This window comes from Canis lupus, chromosome 20 (assembly GCF_003254725.2).
Source record: "Canis lupus dingo isolate Sandy chromosome 20, ASM325472v2, whole genome shotgun sequence".
Classification (NCBI taxonomy): domain Eukaryota; kingdom Metazoa; phylum Chordata; class Mammalia; order Carnivora; family Canidae; genus Canis; species Canis lupus.
The window spans coordinates 8,834,130-8,855,874 of record NC_064262.1 but is presented as its reverse complement, the minus strand read 5'-3'; the positions used below and the strand labels follow the sequence as shown (position 1 = coordinate 8,855,874).

At 46.4% G+C, this 21,745-nt stretch overlaps 1 protein-coding gene across 1 annotated transcript in view; it reads right to left on the bottom strand.

Moving 5' to 3' along the window:
• Window positions 1-21,745, bottom strand: part of LHFPL4 (LHFPL tetraspan subfamily member 4) — a 33,967-nt gene that overhangs the window by 4,292 nt on the left and 7,930 nt on the right. The window contains exon 3 of the mRNA XM_025450762.3: window positions 2,371-2,607. Coding sequence (XP_025306547.1) covers window positions 2,371-2,607 — 237 coding nt within the window. The remainder of the gene's footprint in view (window positions 1-2,370; window positions 2,608-21,745) is intronic.

Here is a 21,745-nt window from a genome sequence, read left to right as displayed (position 1 = left end):
ACTGGGTCTCCTTCACATCACTTTAAACACTGAGCTTGGGCACTTTGCAGAGAGAGGAGAGGGCGCTGGGTGCGCCCACCTCACACCAGTTACATTCCCAAACCCCTTCTTCACAAGGCCACATGGCTCTTAGTCATGCACTTCCAGAAGCTGCCACCAGAGGGCAGGCCCTGACCTCACAGCAACACTACAGAAGCCATGGGGTGGTCAGGGTCTCCAGGGACAGACAGGAGCCTCAGAGAAAGACAGGTGAGCAGCCCTAAAGGCTCCCCCTCGGCCACTAAAAAAGGCCCTAAAAAAGGGCCCTAAAATAGGAAGCAGGGCAGCAGCATGGAAGAGCCTGGCCTTCCAACTTGGGACCTGGGTTCAAATCCTGACTGCACTGCTTCAGTGACCTTTGCGTGAGTTACTGGACCTCCACGGACCTCACCTCTCTTATTTGTAAAATGATGGTCATGATGCCTGCCTGGGGGGGTGTCTTGAGGAGTGACAGCTTCTACTGAGTATTCACCAAGTGCCCCTAAATAGACACAGTCTTTCTTCCTCGTTGGACAGGCCTACCAGGTGGTACTGTTTCCATCACCCTCATTTGAGGAAGGACAGAAAAGTAAGGCTCCCGAAGATGAAGTCCTCAACTTGCTTCCAGCACAGTCTGCCTTCAGTCCAAGGGCTCCACCACAATACTAAATCACCTCCTGCCAGATGAGATAAAAACCCTCACTGCCATTAGCCCCATTTTATAGATGAGACTCCAAGAGAGGAATGCAATTAATGGAAAGTGCTAAATATAGACCTAGCACATGCAAATAGCTCGAGGCAGGGTGTAATTATGAAAACCACTATTCCTATTGCTCACGGCAGGGAACGCATACCCAGGCAGACGGGTGTCTGTCCACCGAAGACGGGCTAGGCCTCCCCTTGCTCTGGGGGCAGGGCGGGCCCCTGACTCAGAAGACCAACCCTCCTTTGGAGAGCGATCTGGCACTATCGTTATAATACTACGTGTGCAATTCCATTTCTGGAAACACACCAAGAAAGCACTGTGTAAAAGAAGGCATAGACAAAGATGTCCAGTGTAGCATTGTCGGTGATAGTAAAATCCTAGAAACCTCCCTTAGAGTCCCTAAAAGGAAAATAGTTAAATAGTTACAGTTCCTCCATCTGACGTAATGCTAAGCACTGGATAAAAAGGGTTCTCCATAAAAGGATAAAGAAAGATCTTTAAGACATGCTTTAGGGTTGGGTACAAAAAGCAACCTTACAAGGGATTTGTTTAGGATGATGCCTACTCTGTGTTATATTAGCATATGACGCTTACTGTATATTTTATAAAAGGACATATAATGTATGTACATGTATAGATGAACATCTGATAAATTAGCCCACAGTCTCTGGCCTCAGGTGTAAATTTTTTTTATGGGATTTCAATGTTACTCGATATATACAAAGTTAGTATGTAATATGCAAGGTATAAAGCATCCTGTAACACCTGTGTGGGCTCACCGAGCAAGAACTCCACCAATATTTTGTACATGCCTGCACACCCCCATCTCAAGCTCCTGGCCTCCCCTCTTTTTTTTTTTTTTTGGCCTTCCCTCTTCTATCCCAACCACAGATAAGCATCATCCTGTCTTCTGTATATATTGTTTCTTTTTTTTTAAATATTTTTTAAAAATTTATTTATGATAGTCAGAGAGAGAGAGAGAGAGAGAGGCAGAGACATAGGCAGAGGGAGAAGTAGGCTCCATGCACCGGGAGCCCAAAGTGGGATTCGATCCTGGGTCTCCAGGATCGCACCCTGGGCCAAAGGCAGGCGCCAAACCGCTGCACCACCCAGGGATCCCTATGTATTGTTTCTTTACTCAAAAAAAAAAAAAAAAGACAGTACAGCCATAAATATATTTATGATTAAACCATACATTAGTTAGCGTCTCTTGGTTTTTGATTGAGCTTCATAAAAATATCACTCTGTCATGTTCTGGAGTTTGATCCCCGCTCCCCCATTCCCCACCCCCGTCTCAATATTGTTTCCAAGATGTATCCATTCTGTTACCTATAACTGCAGTGCCTTCATTTTCAGTTATACCCTATTCCATGATATGAATATATCACTATTTATCCATCCTCCTGTCAGTGGCCATGTAGGTTGTTTTTTAGTGGTTTGCTATTTTGAAACCACTGCCAAGAGCGTTCTTAAATGTTTCTCATGAGTTTCTACTCATAGTTGGGATTGCTGGGTCCCAGGCATGCAAATGTTCGGACTTGAGCAATAACGTCAAATTGCTTTTAAGGTGGTTGGACTGTGTGCACTTTTTCCAGTTTTTGGATGACACCCCCCCCACCCTTGCCCCGCCCCGGACGTGCACTCGCCTTTGTTCTCCTGCTTGAGCTCCTCCTGCAGCAGGTCTGTTTGCCGGTTGCCCAGCACGAAGGCGAGGAAGGAGAGGATGAGGGCGTTGAGGATGCCGATGATGGCCAGGATGTATGCCCAGCGCACCGAACAGTCCCCCAGGGAATACTTCCCAGTCTTGGTCCCGCACATGTCCCGGATGGTCTCGGCGTCCCAGCCGTCGGGGAAGATCATGCAGCCCAGCACGAGGCACAGAGCTGAGGGTGCCGAGGCCGGTGCACCGCCATGGTCAGGGAGGAAGAGAGAAGGGGTTGAGTACTCCCCAGAGCCAGGGCCCCCGCAGGCCGCGCCCTCCCGCTCCTCGGCCAGTCAACCGGCCTGTTAACCGCTTCCCTGGATCTGAGCTGGCTTCTTGCCTCGGAGAGAGCAGAACTTTCCAGGGGCCCATTATGCCTCCCATCAAACAACTCCTCCGGGAAGCTTTCCTCGAAATACAAGAAAAGAGCAATCCATGATCACCTCTCTCAGCTCCCTTTAGCAAACTGACCATGCTTACTCCCTCCCATCCTCATCATTCTTGATTTCTTTTTGTCATTCATTCAACAACTATTATTGAGCTCCATTTCCTTTTCTTCAAGACACTGGACACACGTTCTCATTCACACAGTTGAGCACTGTGTTCAGAGCATAGACTGGGGTAAGGTCTTTCACCTACTCAGTGTACGACTTTGGGGATTTGGCCTGTTGGTGTCTCATCATGGAAATCATGGTTCCCACCACACGGGGTGGTGGCAAGGATCGAAGGATGTGTGTAGGACACTCAGCACAGGGCCTCGCATTTCCTCGCTGAAGGCCCACTGGGTGCCAGGCACTATACAAGGCAGCAGCAGGGTGTGTTACTTGGGCTTTACCCTCACAAAGCTCATGGTTAGTGGGGGAAATGTCCATTAGGGCAAAGGAGAGGGCTGGAGCCCCAATCCTGACACAGCTTTTTTTCTAGAGGTGTGACCTCAAGCCAGTTCTTTCCCCTTGGAGCCTCAGCTCTCTCATCTGTAAAATGGGAATAATGACAGTATTCAAGTGATTGTAAAGATTACAGGAGGCAGCAAATGTAATTGCCTGACCTAGTAAATCCTGGATAAATGTTATTATTACCAAAACCAGTCATAATGATAAAAATAGTAGTCACACAAATAAGGAGGTTGGAGCTTAGTGTCAGATGGTGGGGGAGGGGAGAAGAGGCGAGGCCAAGAAGTGCCTTCTATTGAAATAGGCCCCTGCTTGGTTCCCCCACCTTGGCATCCACTCAGTCTCTGCTTAGTGACCCACCTCTGCCGATCCCAACCCACTTAGTACAGGTAGGCTCTTCCCAGCGCCCAGTCTAGTAGGTGGGACCGAAGTCTGAACCAATCAGCACATTGCATTCCTCTGGTGACCAACTGGCTCCGAGAGAAGCGCACGCCCCACATGGCCAATCACAGCCAACCGAGCTCAGTAAGCAAGAGGGGCAGTGACCTTCCCCTGCTGCCTGCCGGTGAGCAGCCTGCCCCATGACCTAGGAGTGTGTCTGCGGCTCCATGTTGCCCTCTTAGTGCCTGACAGCCCCACTAACAATAAGGTGACTGTCTGAGACCCTAAGGTTCCACACCAGGCCCATGGGGTGCTTAGCCTGAGTTTTAGAGGACAGTGATGACAAAGAGGGGATGGTGGCCAGTTCTGCCCTCAGTCTATGAGGTCCATCTAGTTGGGGGAGGGGACGCCCTCGTTTTTTGTCAGGTCTCTCCCCCTCCTACAGTTCAAGGAAGTGTTCCCTAGGCCCCAGACCCATCTGCCAGTGCGCTGGGGCCCCTTGCTCTAAGGTTTGGACTCCTGTGACCTCCCCTGCCGCCCTTCCGTGACCCGACAGTGTCCCCCACACACCTAGGTTATGCTCCTCATCTGATGCAGGGATCCCCCACAGCACTGTGATCATACACACACACACACACACACACACACACACACACACACTTCCTCCAAGGTGAATCCCAGCTAGAGTACAGTGAGCTGCCTGGGGGCTGGGAAGAGTTCCTGGCAAAGGGGATGGCAAATGCAGGAAGCCCGGGGGTGAGAATGAGCTTGGGGAGCTAAAGAACTTGATAAACTCGAAGGTGCACTTTAGACACCCAAACGGAGAGGGAAGCTCTGGGGGAAATCGGTACCGGAGGTGCGAGATGTGAATTCGGGAGCTGTGGGCAGGTAAGTCCCGGGCTGCCGGAATTAGGGAGACGGAAGGCTCGGGACTGAGCCCTGCGGCGCAGTATGAGGTCAACCCATCCGTTCCACACCCCACCCCCACCTCCTCGACATTTCTGCAAGGCCCTCCAGGCCCCAGTCGGAGACCGGAGGAGGGTCCAATGCCCGGGAGGGAGGGGGAAGGGGGGAGAAGGAGCGCCCAGGCGGTCCGGGGGCTCCCGCCCAGGTGGCTCCCGCCTCCCCAGCAGGCGGGGGAGGGGGGAGGAAGGGAGCCCGAGAAGGGGCCACCCCCACCCCCAGCTCTCCGCCCCCCTCCCGCGTGCCGCGCTTCCTCTCCCTCGCGGAGCATCCCCGTTTCCATGGAGACTGCATCCCGCCGGCGCCCGGGGGCGGCCTCTCGGCTCCGCAGGCCCCCCCCCCCCCCCCCCCCGCCCAGCCCCCCAGGAGTTCCCTTCCCGGCCGCCGGCTCTCCGGGCTCCCGCGCCTCCCATTCCTCCCCTTCAGGGCCACCCCTTTATCTTCCTCGGTCTTCCTCTGCTCTTCACAGCCCTTCGCTCTCTCGAGGGCCGTGGATCGCGCTCAGGTGTGGCCTCCACCCTCTTCCCCTCAGCAGGCCTCCTCCTCCTCCTCTCTCCCCGCCTCTCCTCCTCTGGATCTAGCCCCCCGCCCCCTCCTCTCTCCGGCTCTTCCTTCTACACTGCACGTGTAAATCCCGAGTGCCACGTATGTGCCGGGCCTTGTGCAAGGTGTGGGGACGCTGGAGGCGAGGTCCCCAGAAGAAGGGGTGTGTGTGTGTGGAAATACAATCAAGCCAACAATAGAATAGTTCTGCATGTCAAGGAGTGCTAGCAAGGAAGCTGACAGGGGCTGAGACCCGAATCACAGGGTGCTGGGAGACCGTGGGGGTGGGGCCTCTCCATCTCTCCCTCGACTCTCTGCCTCCTCTGCTCTGCAGCGTTGTAGGTGGTGGCGGTGGGACCCCAGAGGCTGCTCAGGGAATGGGAAACACCCAGAAATCAAGCAAAATGGAGGGGGGAGGGGGGAGTCTATCAGATGGTTTCTCTGGACCTGGGGGAAGAGAGGAAGAGATCACAAGGGGACAGCCTAGAACAAGGAAGTGACCCCGGGGTTCAACCATCAGGAGCTGGCAGGTTTCAGCACCCTCATGTCCTAGATGAGGAAACTCAGGCTGAGATCTTTGGAGTCCGAGTTCAAGTCTCTTTTGGAAAACACAGACACAGGTGCAGGGTGCCCTGTGGAGGAGGGCTTCTCAATGGGAACATTTTTGACACTTGACTTTGTAATTCTTCATGATGGGGGGGGGGGTGGGGTGTCCTGTGCCTTGTGGGATATTAAGTATCCTTCCCCACCTCTATCTGCTAGATGCCAGGGGCACCACCACCATGTTTTTTTATTATGACCCCCAGTCATAATAAAAAATAGTATCTGGGATCCCTGGGTGGCGCAGCGGTTTGGCGCCTGCCTTTGGCCCAGGGCGCGATCCTGGAGACCCGGGATCGAATCCCACATCGGGCTCCCGGTGCATGGAGCCTGCTTCTCCCTCTGCCTATGTCTCTGCCTCTCCCTCTTTCTCTCTCTGTGACTATCATAAATAAATTTTAAAAAAAATTAAAAAAAAAAATAGTATCTGACTTCCAGATATTGCCAAATGTCCCCCAGGTGGCAAAAGTGCCCCTGGTTGAGAACCACTGGTATAGGGGAAGGCACCCTCGGGTGGGGCACATCTATCCATTACCCTACAGTCCACTGATTTCCCCTGCTCCAAGCACTCTGAAAGTGTTGCGACAAAATTAATAATAGGAATATTCATCATAATGAAGGATGTCTGGGTGGCTCAGAGGTTGTGCATCTGCCTTTGGCTCAGGGGGTGATCCTGGAGTCCCAGGATGGAGTCCCACATCAGGCTCCCCACAGGGAGCCTGCTTCTTCCTCTGCCTATGTCTCTGCCTCTCTCTCTCTGTGTGTGTGTGTGTGTGTGTGTGTGTGTGTCTCATGAATAAATAAATAAAATCTTTTTTAAAAAAAAGGAATATTCATAATGTGATACTAATGCTGATAAACGGTATTGAGTGCCTAACTGTGCCAGGATGCAGAGCTCCTGACATCATGATCTTGTTTAATGCTGCAACAAATCTATATGATGGGAAAAATCATCATCCTCATTTTACAGAGGAGAAAACAGGCTCAGAGGAATCAAGTATCATATCCCATGTCACAGAGCTAGTCAGTGGTGGGATCTGTATTTAAACCCAGACAGGTCTTTACTTAACATTTTTCTTTAAATAGACTCACTTTTTAACTTAGAGGCATTTACTTAAAAAGTAAGCTTTATATCACTATCATAGAAAAGGAAACCAGGATCATTTGCCACAAATAGAAGGAAACTATAAATATAATGAAACCAAAACAACGTTCTTAGATTCTAGCTGGATACTTTTGCCTGCCAAATGCTCTGAGCTCGCTCTCTCTGTTTAAGAGACTTAATAGTGTGAGAGAAGTTAAAGATATACTAGCACCAAACCGAGCCTTTCTCCTTGAAGCCATGAGACACAGTCCACCTTGCATGGCCTCAACAGGAAGCTAAACTCCCATTCTTCGCTTCCCACCCATTCACTGGGTTACTTTAGGCAAAGTCAGTTTACATCTCTGGGCCTTATTTTCTTCATCTGTAAAATGGGGGTCATGACATCCACCCTACTCATTTCATAGTGCTTTTGTGAGAATCAATTGGCAGGTGAGAAGAGATATATAAATTATTACTGGTGAAGTGGGGAAGGCAATAAGCTTAATTTTTACACATAATCATGATGGAGACCAGTACTTTGCTACGACATCTTCCTTACTATTAGAAGCCCCAGTTTTTAGCTGAGAACTTGACCCTTGATTACTGAGACTGCATTTTCCAGCTTTCTTTGCAGCTACATGACTAGGCCACATGGGTAGGTAAAAATGCATGCCGATGTGTTATGTGTCCTCAAGAAAAATAACTTTATATAAACAGATTTATAAGGATGCTAGAATGTGCTCTTTGCCCCTTTTTCTTAATCCATTCCTCCACCCTGCAGCCTAGAAGGCAGAAGGGATGTCTAAGGCTCTCACATTGGTCTTCAACAATGAGAATGAGGACCTCACCCCACCTGAGCACCTGGGTGGCTCAGATAGTTAAACCTCCGACTCTATTTCAGCTCAGGTCATGATCTTAGGGTCATGGGATTGACCCCCACATTGGGTTCCATGCTCAGTAGGGAGTCTTCTTAAGATTCTCTCTCTCTCCCTCTCCCTCTGCCCCTCCCCCACTCGTGTATGCTATCTCTCTCAAATAAATAAATCTTAAAAAAAAAAGAGAGAGAGCTCTTGACTTCAGCGCTACCATACCAGCTCTGAACCACCTAACTCTTGGGCATCTGTTTATTTTTTTTTTTTAATTTTATTTATTTATTCATGAGAGACACACAGAGAGAGAGGCAGAGACACAGGCAGAGGGAGAAGCAGGCTTCATGCAGGGAGCCTGATGTGGGACTTGATCCAGGGTCTCCAGGATCATGCCCTGGGCTTAAGGCGGCGCTAAACCGCTGAGCCACCAGAGCTGCCCTTGGGCATCTGTTTAATGTAAGAGACTAGAACCTGGGGTCATTAGACAATTATTTTGGGTTTTCCTATCACATGCAGCCAAACCTGGTCCTGTTATAATAATGTGTTATTTTTAGGTCTGTATCACATGCATGTATTGGGCAAACAGCTTTTATCTATGTGTCCTTGGACAAGTCATTTCACTTCTCTGAACCTCAGTTCTGTCATCAGAGAAATGGTGATATTTACTTCTCAAGGCCACAACATAGACTGGGTGGTCGGCAGCATCACTGTGATGGGGGTATGCCTCATGGTCTATGGCGTGTGAAGGTGGCTCATACACTCTGCTTGGAGAACAACGTGGCAATATCCACACAAATCCTAAAGGTACTTATCCCTTGCCTCAAATGTATCCCATGGCTGGGCTTGTGCATGTACATGAAAGGTGCATACAGGATATTCACTGCACCACCGTCTTTATAAGAGAGGATGGCAATGTCTATTAAGAGGGAACTGATTATGGGATCCCTGGGTGGCGCAGCGGTTTGGCGCCTGCCTTTGGCCCAGAGCGCGACCCTGGAGACCCGGGATCAAATCCCACGTCGGGCTCCCGGTGCATGGAGCCTGCTTCTCCCTCTGCCTGTGTCTCTGCCTCTCTCTCTCTCTGTGTGACTATCATAAATAAATAAAAATTTATTAAAAAAAAAAAGAGGGAACTGATTAAATAAAGTATGGTATATCCATGCCACGGAATACTACAAAGCCATTAAAACAAGTGGCGAACAATTGTATATGTTGTCGTGGAAAACCTGAGACGTATTAAGAAATTTAAAAAGCTAAGGCACACAATACAATGTAGAGTATGATCCCATCTATGATTTTTAAGAAGGATGTACATGCTCTGGAACAGCCAGAAGGAATGAGCAGCTCTGTAAGGAATGACACAGCAAACTTTCTGAACCTGACATCTGCTGCAAAGAGCAATTGTACTTTTGGGGCACCTGAGTGGCTTAGTCGGTTAAGGGTCCGACTCCTGATTTCAGCTCAGGTCATGATCTCAGGGTCCTGGTGTTGAGCCCTGCATCCAGCTCCATGCTGGGTATGGAGCCTGCTTCCAATTCTCTCTCTCCTTCTCCCTCTCCCTCTGTGCCTCCTCTCCCCCCCCTAAAAAAATAAATAAAGCAATTGTAATTTTATTTATTTTTTAAATGTTAAGTAGGCTCCATGCCTGGGCACCCGGGTGGCTCAGTTAGTTAAGTGTCTGTGTTTGGCTTGGGTCATGATCCCAGAGTCCTGGGATGGAGTCCTATGTCAAGCTCCTTGCTCACTGGTGAGTCTGCTTCTCCCTCTGCCCCTCCCTGCCACTTGCTCTTTTTCTTTTCAATAAATAAACCTTAAAAAAAAAAAAAAAAAAAAGGAGGCTCCATGCCCAACATGGGGCTTGAACTCTGACCCTAAGATCAGGACTCGGGTGCCTCATAGCGCAGTAGGAAGCGCTCAGTCTCATAAGATCAAGACTCACATGCTCTACCCACTGAGCCAGCCAGGCACCAGGGAATTGTTATTTTAAAAAGTCAAGCATGTAGTCAGTGCTTTCCGTGTTTCAGGCATTGTTCTAACTGCTCTATGTTTATTAATGAATTGTTATTCCCATTTTATAGATGAAGAAACAGGTCCGGAAAGGTTAAATGATGTGCCCAAGGTCACATAGCTAGAGATAACACAGCTGGGGTCAGACCCAGCCCATGTAGGGCAGGGCCATGCTCTGAAGCCCCTCTCCTCTCTGATCTATGAACAGGTAGAGATCGTGCATGGGCACACTCCTTCATGGTTCAGAACAGCAGACGGTGGTCTACATACAGTGATGTTATTCAGCCTTAAAAAGGAACGGAATTCTGACACATGCTACAACATGGAGGAACCTTGAGGACATTGTGTTCAGTGCAATGTGCTTGTCACAGAAAGACACTGTAGGATGCCACTTACTTGAGGTCCCCAGAACAGTCAAATTCACAGAGACAGGAAATAGGATGTTGGTCGCTGAGGGAGGAGTATGGGGGATTAGTGTTTAAAGGGGACAGAAAGGGGCGCCTGGGTGGCTCAGTCGGTAAGCGTCTGCCTTGGGCTCAGCTCATATTCCAGCATCAGGTTCCCTGCTCACTGGGGAGTCTGCTTCTCCCTCTGCACCCTCCATGCTCTCTCTCTCTTTCTCTCTCTCATAAACAAGTAAATAAATAAAATCTTTATTTTTAAAAATATTTTATTTATTCATGAGAGACACACACACACACACAGAGAGAGAGAGAGAGAGAGAGAGAGAGAGAGGCACAGACACAGGCAGAGGAAGAAGCAGGCTCCAGGCAGGAAGCCCAACACGGGACTCTATCCTGGGTCTCCAGGATCATGCCCTGGGCTGAAGGTGGCACTAAACCACTGTGCCACCTGGGCTGCCCTAAACAAAATCTTTAAAAAATATAAAAAAGGGACAGAGTTTTACAAGATGAAAAAGAGTTCTGGAAGAGAGAGAGATGGATGTAGTACACAATATTGTGCACTTAAAAAACTGTTAAAATGGTAAAATTTATGTTCTGAGTACTTTACCATGAGGGAGTGAGAGGAAGAAAGTCAGTAGGGGGGAATGCAGAAAATGACATAATATATTTGCCTCATGAGTGTTTACGTAAATGCACAGAAAGAGATTGGGGGGGAAATGGAAATTTAATTTATAAGAGTGGTGGCCTCTGGGCAGGGAGGGGGTGGGGACTTTAGCCTTTATGAAACATTTCAGCTTTTCAGAATGAATGTCTTCATATATTACTCATGAAATTTAAAAACATCACTCAAGATATTGATTTTTTCAAAGAACACACATATAAGCTTGCATATCTGTAAACGTTTATAGAAGTATACAGAAGCAATTTAATGGTGGATACCTCTGAGAGGTGGCCTGGGAAATGGGCAGGAAGGGAGGGGTAGTGGGGACACTTCATTCTGTGCCATCCTGTACTGTTGAAAGTGTCTAACATCTGCATATATTTTTATAACAAAAACTATATTATTATGTTCAATCCTTTTCCATCTATGCCAGGCCATATGAAATCCTCTTAAGTTTTAAAAAAATAATTAAGAAACTAAAAGACAGTTAAAAAGAAGAGTGACACTTGAGTTTTGATAATGAAACCTGAGTGAGACCAGAAGTAGTGAAGAATTAGTAAGAGCAAATATATGATACACTCAGGTGTTTATTTTCTTTAAAGCTTGTGCTGTAAATATGCCTTTATAGAAAGCTTTTTTTTCCTTAAGTAGGCTCCATGATGGGCATGGAGCCCAATGTGGTACTTGAACTCGTGACCTAAGCTGAAATCAGGAGTCAGATGCTTAACTGACTGAGCCACCCAGGGGCCCCCATATAAAGCTTTCTAATGATGCATTTTATGCGCAGCTCTTGTAATAGTGTCTCATTATAACACTGTTACACCACCCTCAAGGGACATCTGCTGAGCTGGACACTCCAAAAGGGAGGCCTCTGTTTTTGTTCAGTGGCCTCTTCCATACAGGACACACCACAGCTGCTACCCTTTCCTGGGGGTCAGACCAGCTGTCCCCAGGGCTATCTGTCCCCAGGACTCCACAGAGGCTTGCTATAGACTGAACTGTGTCTCCACAAAATTCATATGTAGAAGCCTTAATCCCCAGTGCGATTGTATTTGGGGGGGTGGGGCCTTTGGGAGGTAATTAGAGTTTGGTGAGGCCTCCAGATGGGATCAGTGCCCTTGTAAGAGAAGACACCAGAGAGCCTGCTCCCTCCCCTCCCCCCACTGCCCCCACCCTCACCCTCACACCAGAGCAGGATCTTGTCTGAGAAAGAACAAACTTGCTGTGTGCAACAATTTGCTGCATCTTAGAACCATACAATTGAGAAAAAGTGTGATCCCATTTATATACAAATCAAAGGCAGGCAAAACTAACCTACAGGAAGAAAAGTCAGGATAGTGCATACCTTTGGGGGCAGTGATTGGAAGAGGACATGAGGATTCCTGATCTGTGTACTATTTCTATAGGCATGTTCACTTTGTGTAAATTACTGAATCATAGAGGTGACAATTTCTGTACTCCTAAGTGTGTTATACTTTCCGTAGAAGCTGACTTTAAAAAGGCTACATACCATAGTGTGTAAGAAGCAAACATCAGAAATAACAAATAGGACACTGGTTAGAGCACATCCATGCAGTGGAGCACCAAGCTGTCACAAAAGAGACGAAGGAAGCCCTTTATGTGCTGATGTGGGATGGCATATGGGTGTGCTAAGTGCAAGGCAAGGTCCAGAGTAACAGACGTGGTGCAGGGCTAGCACTCTGTAAGGAGTGGGGAAAGTGTGTGTGTATGTGTACGTGTGTGTGTGTGTGTGTGTTTGCATGGACATCAAATATTTCTGGAAGTGTCTACAAGACACTGATAACCTTGGTGACTTTTTTTTTTTTAAGATTTTATTTATTTATTCATGAGAGACAGAGAGAGAGAGAGAGAGAGAGAGGCAGAGACACAGGCAGAGGGAGAAGCAGGCTCCATGCAGGGAGCCCGACGTGGGACTCGATCCTGGGTCTCCAGGAAAACGCCCTGAGCTGAAGGCAGGCGCTCAACCTCTGAGGCACCCAGGTGTCCCAACCTTGGTGACTTCTGAGTGGCTGGAGGATAAGAGGGGATGGAGACATTGGAGGGGATGGAGACATTGCACTGAGAACCCGCTGCACATTTTGGATTCAGAAGCATGTGAAAGAGTTACCTATGTGAAAGCCATAAGGCGGGCAGGAGTTGACTACTACTAAGTGACTATTGCCAGAGATTCTCACTCGGAATTAAAGCAACAAAGAATGGCAACGCACAGATCAAATATAACTCTCGGAAATAACGGATTAATCACAAAAACATAAAAATGAAAGTCTCTAAACCTCTTTTGACTGATTTGCCAATTTCCGAGAACTTATCCTAAGAAAACACTCATGGATATGCTCTCAGATTGAACTACAAGGATGCCTGTCACATTGTTACTTAAGAGAAAAATGAGGGGCACCTGGGTGGTGCAGTGGGTTACGCATCTGACTCTCGGTTTTGGCTCATGTCCTGATCTCAGGGTTGTGAGCTCAACCTGTGGCTGCCCACCCCCACCCCTTGCCCCCCCTACACTTAGAGCCCAGCACGGAATCTGTTTGGGACCCTCTCTCACTCTCTCCGTCTGCCCCTCCCCACTGTACACACATGCTCTCTCTAAAATAAACATAAATCTTTTAAAAAAGAGAGAGAAACAAGAGGAGGAGAGGGAGAAATAATAAAGGAAGAATGGAGGGCAGCCCGCGTGGCTCAGTAGTTTAGAGCTGCCTGCAGTCCCGGGATCGAGTCCCTGCATGGAGCCTGCTTCTCCGTCTGCCTGTGTCTCTGCCTGCCTCTCTCTCTCTGTCTCTCTCTGTGTCTCTCATGAATAAATAAATAGAATCTTCAAAAAAAATAAAGAATGGAGAGAAAGAAGCAACTTAACATCCAGCCATATAGGAATAGAGCTCTCTCCTATCACTCAGCTATGAAACTCTAATATAAATTTCCTCAGGTAGCTCCTGAGGAAGATTTAATGCTATAGAAAATACTTATGATATGTTAGGTTTCCAGAGGCTGCAAAAACAAACATAATATCATTTCACTTTGGGGGAAAAAACACTTACTTAGTTATAGCAAATAGTTCTGTAGAACTTACCATGCCAGGCACTATAATCTTTACATACCCTAGTTCATTTAATTTGCACAATAATCTGCATTATTATTTTCTTTTTACAGATGAGGACACTGAGGCACAGAGAGGTTATCCAAGTTATCCAAAGTCACAAAGCTGTTAAATTGCAAAACGTGCCGGCAAGTTTGAACCCAAGAGTCTGGCTCCAGAGCCTGCTCGCAACCAGTACTTTATATTGTTTATTTATTTATTTATTTTTCTTTATATTGTTTAGAGTGTAGGCCAAGCAGTTAAGAATGACTGATTCTGGGAGTGTGAGATTTTGCTCATTTCTAGTTCCTAGTTTTCTACGAAAAACAATGATAACTTTACAAAGCAGTACAGCTCTTGGAAAAGGGGAGGTACACAGAGAAGCAATCCAGCACAGAACATATGGCCAGCTGCCTGTGTCCCTGGTGTGTGTGTGGGGTCCCCTCCCTGGGGGTAAGGAAAGGATCAGGCTGCATATGGGGCTGAGAGGAGCCCAGTGAAGAGTCTGTGTCCACACTGAGACCACAGCTTTCCAAGGGACTGCTTCCCCATCACCCTGTGCACTCGGAGCACTAGGGAAAACCTCCAACAGAATGAGCGCCCCTAAGGGAAGGAGGGTGTCTATAGGCCCCTTGCTACAAGTCTGAGCACTGGCTCTGCTCCCCAGGGCAGGTGCTTCTATTACAAGGGAGACTGAGCATCTCCTAACAGTCACCCACAATCACTGGATTTATAGATCCAGGCCCAACCTGAGTGCCTGTCAGCCTGGGATGCTGGGGGTCAGGACCCCTGTGCCTGGGCTTACCACCACCCCCCCATCTAGCACCCAGATACTCGGAGGCACCCTGACCCCCCCTTCCCCTCACCAATCCAATCCATTCCCAAGGTCTACTGGCTCAACCTCCAAAAATATTCAGAATCTATCTGACCTCCCCTCCCCATCTCCACTGCACCCATCTGTCCAAGCCGCCATGATCTCCCTCCTGGACGACCACCGTGGCCTCTTAACTAGTTCTCAGCTCCCACACTTATCCCATCATCAGCTGTTCTCTGCTCAGTATCCATGGAAATGGATGGTACTACTCCCCTGCTTAGCGCCCTCCAAAAGCTCACCCCATACACTCAGAATAAAGTGCTGACACAGGCTGCCCACCTTCCCCTCCAGCCATTAGGCTTCCACTCCCTACACGGGGGCCACATTGGCCTCCTTTCTGTCCCTGAAAACATGTTAAGTTCAGCTCCACCTGGAGGCCTTTGTACTGACTGCTCTCTCTTCTGGGGGGGAATTCAGTCCCCAGTTCCTGGTTCCTGATTCTCCCATGGCTCTCCCTGCAGCCTATCCCGTCCCTCCAGCTCGGACCAGGCCCTTCCAGAGGGTTCTATCCCTTCTGGGCCCCCTCTGGCTCTTCTAGGCAGGTGTCCTTTCAAGGCCATCCTTCTTGGTTTCTCAGCTGCTAATCTGAGCAGCTGCTCTGGCTCCTTTTCTGGTTCCTCCTCCACCTGCCTATTAAAGGTCGGTGTTTCTAGTCTCTCCCCTTCTCCCAGCACACATTTTCCACGGGGCAATTTCACCCACCCTCAGACTCATTCGATGATGCCTCACATCTCTGTCTCCAGCTGAGACCTCTTCCCTAAGCTTCCAGCCCGAATAGCCAATTGCTTGCCAGACCTCTCCTCTTGCACATCCCAGAGGGCCTGCCAACTCAGTGTTTCCCAAACTGACCTGACCTTCCCCTGCATGTATGGGAATGTCAGTCCAGAGACCCAAACATCCAAGGAGGAAACCTGGAGTCATCTGTAACACCTACCTGGTCCTCACCCCAGAGAGCCCCTAGTCTCCTAAACAGGTCTCCCCTCTTCCCCCCTCCTCTCTCTGTACCTCTTAACAGGACAATGGGCTCCTAGCCTCCCACCAAGCCTCCATTCAGTCCACCCCTGCAGCAGCCACCCTATTCATCTTTCTAAGTCCAACTTCTAGGCCCTGGTAACTCTTAAGCCTAAAAGCAAATACCCAAGTGGCACCCAAGTGGCTCAGTCGGTTAAACATTGGACTCTTGATTTTGGCTCAGGTCCTGAATTCAGGGTCATGAGATCCAGCCTTGCATGGGGCACAACACTGGGCGTGGAGTCTGCTTGAGATTCTCTCTCCCTCTCCCTCTATCCCTCCCTCTTGTGCTCTCTCTCTGTTACCTTATTTTATAGATGAGAAAACTGAGACTCAGAAATTGTGTAACCTTCTTAAAGACAGTTGATAATGCCACACTTAGCATTCAAATTCAGGTTGTCTGACCACTGAATATGCTGCCTCCAAAGGAGTGGATGGTTGAGCTAGAACTTAAATCAGATGTCACCATTCACTCATTCAACAGACACTTATTAAGCACCTACTATGTGCCAGGCACAGACTCCTGGTCCAGGGCTCTCATTATACCATTAAACTTTTCTGGGATTAAAGTAAGGTTGGTAATGATAACAAACTGGGAATGAAAAGAAAAAGACAAAAATGAGAGGCTTTCTGAATAAGAATAGTTCAGCTCCTGTCCTCTTGACTCCTCCAACTCTTCCAACCCGTCCTCCCCATTGACAGCTGGATGTGATATGTCTCCCACTGCTTAACATTTCAAGTCTGTTCTAGGTATCACACAAAACCCAGGATGGAACTGACAATTTGATTATGAGAAAAAACAAATTTCACTATGGGGAAAACATCCAAAGACAAAGTCAAAAGATCAACTGGGAATATTTGTAACTTGTATCACAGAAAAAGAGCTAACTTTCTTAATATACAAAAAGTTCTTTTTTGTTTTAAAGATTTTATTTTTAAGTAAGCTCTATACCCAGTGTGGGGCTTGAACTTACAACCCTGAGATCAAGAGTTGCATGTTCTACTGACTGAGCCAGCCAGGTGCCCCACAAAAAGTTCTTACGTATCAAAGAGGGAAAACACCATTAACTTGATTAAAAAAAAAAAAAAAATATATATATATATATATATATTATTACATATATATGAACTGACAGTTTAAAGAAAAGATATATATAAAAGGTGCCTGACTGGGACACCTGGGTGGCTCAGCAGGTTGAGCATCTGCCTTTGGCTCAGTGTGTGATCCCAGCGTCCCAAGATAGAGTCCTGCATCAGGCTCCCTGCATGGAGCCTGCTTCTCCCTCTGTGTCTCTCATGAATACATAAATAAAAAATCTTAAAAAAATAAAATAAAAGGTGCTTGACTTCCCTCATAATTAGAAAAAGGCAAATGATTACTATAAGAGAGTATTTTTTACCCATCAGGTTGGCAAAAATATTTGATAACATACTCAGTTGAAAAGGAAGTGGGGGGATCCCTGGGTGGTGCAGCGGTTTGGCACCTGCCTTTGGCCCAGGGCGCGATCCTGGAGACCGGGGATCGAATCCCACGTCGGGCTCCCGGTGCATGGAGTCTGCTTCTCCCTCTGCCTATGTCTCTGCCTCTCTCTCTCTCTGTGTGTGACTATCATAAATAAATAAAAATTTAAAAAAAAATAAAAGAAAAGGAAGTGGGGTAACAGGTCCTTTTATACATTGCTGCTAGGAGTTAACTCTGTACAATGTCTATAGAAGGGACTATGGCTGGATCTGTCAAAATTGTAAATATACAGACCATTTAATCTAGCAATGCTGCTCTAGGTCTTTTTTATCCTTATACTCACATATGTGTCAAATTATTTATATACAACATTATCCACTGAAATATTGTTATAGTAAAATATTATAAACATAACTATTGATAAAATAAAGGATGACACATCTATGCAAAAGTATATTATGCGGCTTTTTTTTTTTTTTTTTTAGTTTTTTTTATTTATTTACTCATGAGAGACAGAGAGAGAAGCAGAGACACAGGCAGAGGGAGAAGCAAGCTCCCTGCAGGGAGCTCAACGTGGGACTCGATCTTGGAACCCTGGGATCATGCCTTGAGCCAAAGGCAGATGCTCAACCGCTGAGCCGCTCAGGCATCCCTATTATGCAGCTCTTAAGAAAAAGTAGTTCATTATACACTAAAATAGGATAACCCTAACAAGAGAGTGATAGTATGTGATATCTAGATTAGAGCATAAAAGGCAGCGTGATGGCCAAAACAATCTTCTAAAAGGAATACAGTTGGAGGACTCATACTTCTCAATTTGAAAACTCACTACAAAACAGCAGTGATCAGGACAGTCTGGTACTTGCATAAGGACAGACACAGATCTATTCCACTGATCTAGTGGAATGGATTAGGGAGTCCAGAAATTAACCCAGATATCTATGGTTAATTGATTTTTGACAAGGGTGCCAAGACCATTCAATTGAAAAAGAATCATCTTTTAAATAAATGGTGCTGGGACAGCTGGATAGCTGTATGCAAAAGAATGAAGTTGGACCTTTACCTTACTCCAAATATACAAATATTAACTCAGATGATCAGACACCTAAATGTAAGAAGCCAAAACTATAAACTCCTTGGTAAAAACAGAGGTAAATTTCTTGCGCCCTTAGGGGCACCTGGGTGGCTCAGTCAGTTAAGTGTCTGCCTTCAGCTTAGATCATGATCTCAGGGTCCTAAGATGGAGCAGTGTGTTGGGCTCTGCACTCAATGGGGAGTCTGTTTTTCCTTCTTCCTCTGCCCCCACCCCCACTCATGCTCTCTCTTGCATGCTCTTTCACAAATAAATAAAATTTTGGGCAGCCTGGGTGGCTCAGCAGTTTAGCACTTTCTTCAGCCCAGGGCCTGATCCTGGAGACCAGGGATCGAGTCCCATGTCAGGCTCTCTGCCTGCTTCTCCCTCTGCCTGTGTCTCTGCCTCTCTCTCTGTGTCTCTCATGAATAAATAAATAAAATCTTTTTTTAAAAAATTTTTAATAAATAAAATCTTAAAAAATAATAAATAAATAAATAAAATCTTAAAAATATTTTTGTGCCCTTGGATTTGCAAAGGATTCTTAGATATGACACCAGAAGCACAAGCAACACAAGAAAAAAGATAAACTGGATTTTGTATAAATTAAAAACTTCTGTGTTTCAAAGAAAACTATCAAGAGAAACAAAAGACAGCCACAGAATGGAAAAAAATATCTGCAAATCATATATATAAGGGACTTGTGTCTAAAGTATACAAAGAACTCTTACAACTCAATAATAAAAAGAAAAATAACCCAATTAAAAAATAGGCAAAGGATCTTAATAGATAATATCTCCCAAGAAGGTATACAAATGGCCGATAAGCACAGGAAAAGACTCTCAACACCATGAATCATTAGGGAAACACAAATCAAAACCACAAGATACCAGTTCACACCCAGTAGGATGCCTATTATTTAAAAAGTCAGATAACAACAAGTGTTGATGAGAATATGAATAGGAACCCTCATATACTGCTATTGGGAATGTACAGTAGTGCTGCCACTTTGGAAAACAACCTGGTAGTTTCTCAAAATGTTAAATACAGAGTTGCCATTTGAGCCACCAATCCCACTCCTTCCAAGAGAAATGACAATGTACATCCATGCAAAAACTTGTACACAAATGTTCATAGCTGGAGATTCCTCAAAGAGTTAAAAATAGACCTGCCCTACGACCCAGCAATTGCACTGCTGGGGATTTACCTCAAAGATACAGATGCAATGAAACGCCGGAACACCTGCACCCCAATGTTTATAGCAGCAATGTCCACTATAGCCAAACTGTGGAAGGAGCCTCGGTGCCCATCGAAAGATGAATGGATAAAGAAGCTGTGGTTTACGTATACAATGGAATATTAGCCATTAGAAACGACAAATACCCACCATTTGCTTTGATGTGGATGGAAATGGACGGTATTATGCTGAGTGAAATAAGTCAATCGGAGAAGAACAAACATTATATCGTCTCATTCATTTGAGAAATATAAAAAATAGTAAAAGGGAATAAAGGGAAAAGGAGAGAAAATGAGTAGGAAATATCAGTGAGGGTGACAGAGCCTGAGAGACTCCTAACTCTGGGAGACGAACAAGGGGTGGTAGAAAGGAAGGTGGGCAGGGGGTTGGGGTGACTGGGTGACAGGCACTGAGGGGGGCACTTGACGGGATGAGCACTGGGTGTTATGCTATATGTTGGCAAATTGAACTCCAATGAAAAAAAAATGTTCATAGCAGCACTATTCATAATGGCCAAAAATTGAAACAACCCAAATGTCCATCAACTGATGAATGAATAAACAAAATGTGGTCTTCTCCATACAACACAACATCATGGCCATAAATGGCCATAAAAAGGAATGAACTACTGACACATGCTATGACACGAATGAACCTTGAAAACATTATGCTAAGTGAAAGGAGTTGCAAAGACTGCATATTGTATGATTTCATTTGTTTATTTTTTTTAAGATTTCATTTTTAAGTAATCTCTACACCCAGCATGGAGCTCGAAACCACAACCCCAAGATCAAGAGTCGCATGCTCCACAAACTAGGCAAGCCAGATGCCCCTGTATGATTTCATTTATATGAAATGTCCAGAATGGGCTAAAATAGACATTAAGTAAATTAGTGGTTGCTTAGAAGCTGGGTTGGTTGGGTGGGGGAGCTTTGTGGGATGAGACCTAAAGAGTATAAGGCTTCTGGAGATGATGAAAATATCCTACAGTCAACTGTGGTAATGGTTGTACAACTCTATGAATATACACTTCATATGGATGGCATGGTATATGAGTTATGTCACAATAAAACCATTACCAAAAAAGAAAAGAAGAGAAGAAAAAAGAAAAAAGGACAGTGGGCAATGTAGCTTCTTCCTTTCTCTCTCTTTCTAGGATCATTCATTCCGAGGTCTCCTGCAAACGCATGAGAGTGCTTAGAAGTGGGCCTTCAGCCCCACGCTGCCTTAGATTACCACAGCCCTCGCTGTGGTCTTGGTTGTAACTTCAGGAGCAACCCTGAACCAGAACTGCCTGTCTATGCTGCTCCCAAATTCCTGTGACTCACAGAAATGGAAAAAATAAATGCCTGTTGCTTTAAGACACAAAGCTCTGGGGTAATTTGTTACACAGGTATAGATAACTAATATACCATTTAAGTAAAAAAAAAAAAAAAAGTTTGCATTTGTTTGTATATTTATGAGATTTCTTGAAAAAGATACTCAAGACACTGGTGACAGTGGTTGCCCCAGAGAACTCTGGGAGGATCTTTGGGGAATGGGGACAGGCAGGAAGACTGGTGATGGCTGATTATATACCTTTTTTCCCCTTTTGAATTTTGTATCACGTACATGTATTAGTTATTTTCCAAAGAAACCCTTCAACAAATATAGGCTGATAGATAAAAGTCCGTAAACTCCGGATGGTGGCTGGGAAGCCTCCACAATCTAGCTTCCCATTCTGAACACTCACCACTCCCTGCCCTAATTGCTGGTAGTCCCCAAAACACACCAGGCTATTTCCTGACTTCATGCCTGGGATCATACTGTCTCTTCTGCCTGGCTGTGCTTCTCTTTCCGGCGCATCCTCTCAGACTCAGTTCAAATGCTGGAACTTTTTGGAAGACTTCCCTGGCTGTCCTTAACTGTGTCAGATGTCCCCCTTGTGCCCCCAGAATACCCTGTGCTTGATTCAGTCATTTCACGTGTCATGCACAGAAAAGTGATGATCTTTTCTCTCCTGCCTCTCCTATTGCCCTTTGAGCTGTATGGCAGTGAGGACTCTTACTCTAGATTCCCAGAGCCCAGCACAGTGCCTGACACACAGTGGAGGCTGTCAGTAAAGGACCGATGTGAGAAAGGAAGGGTGTAGGGAGGGAGGATGGAAAAAAGGAAAGAAGGG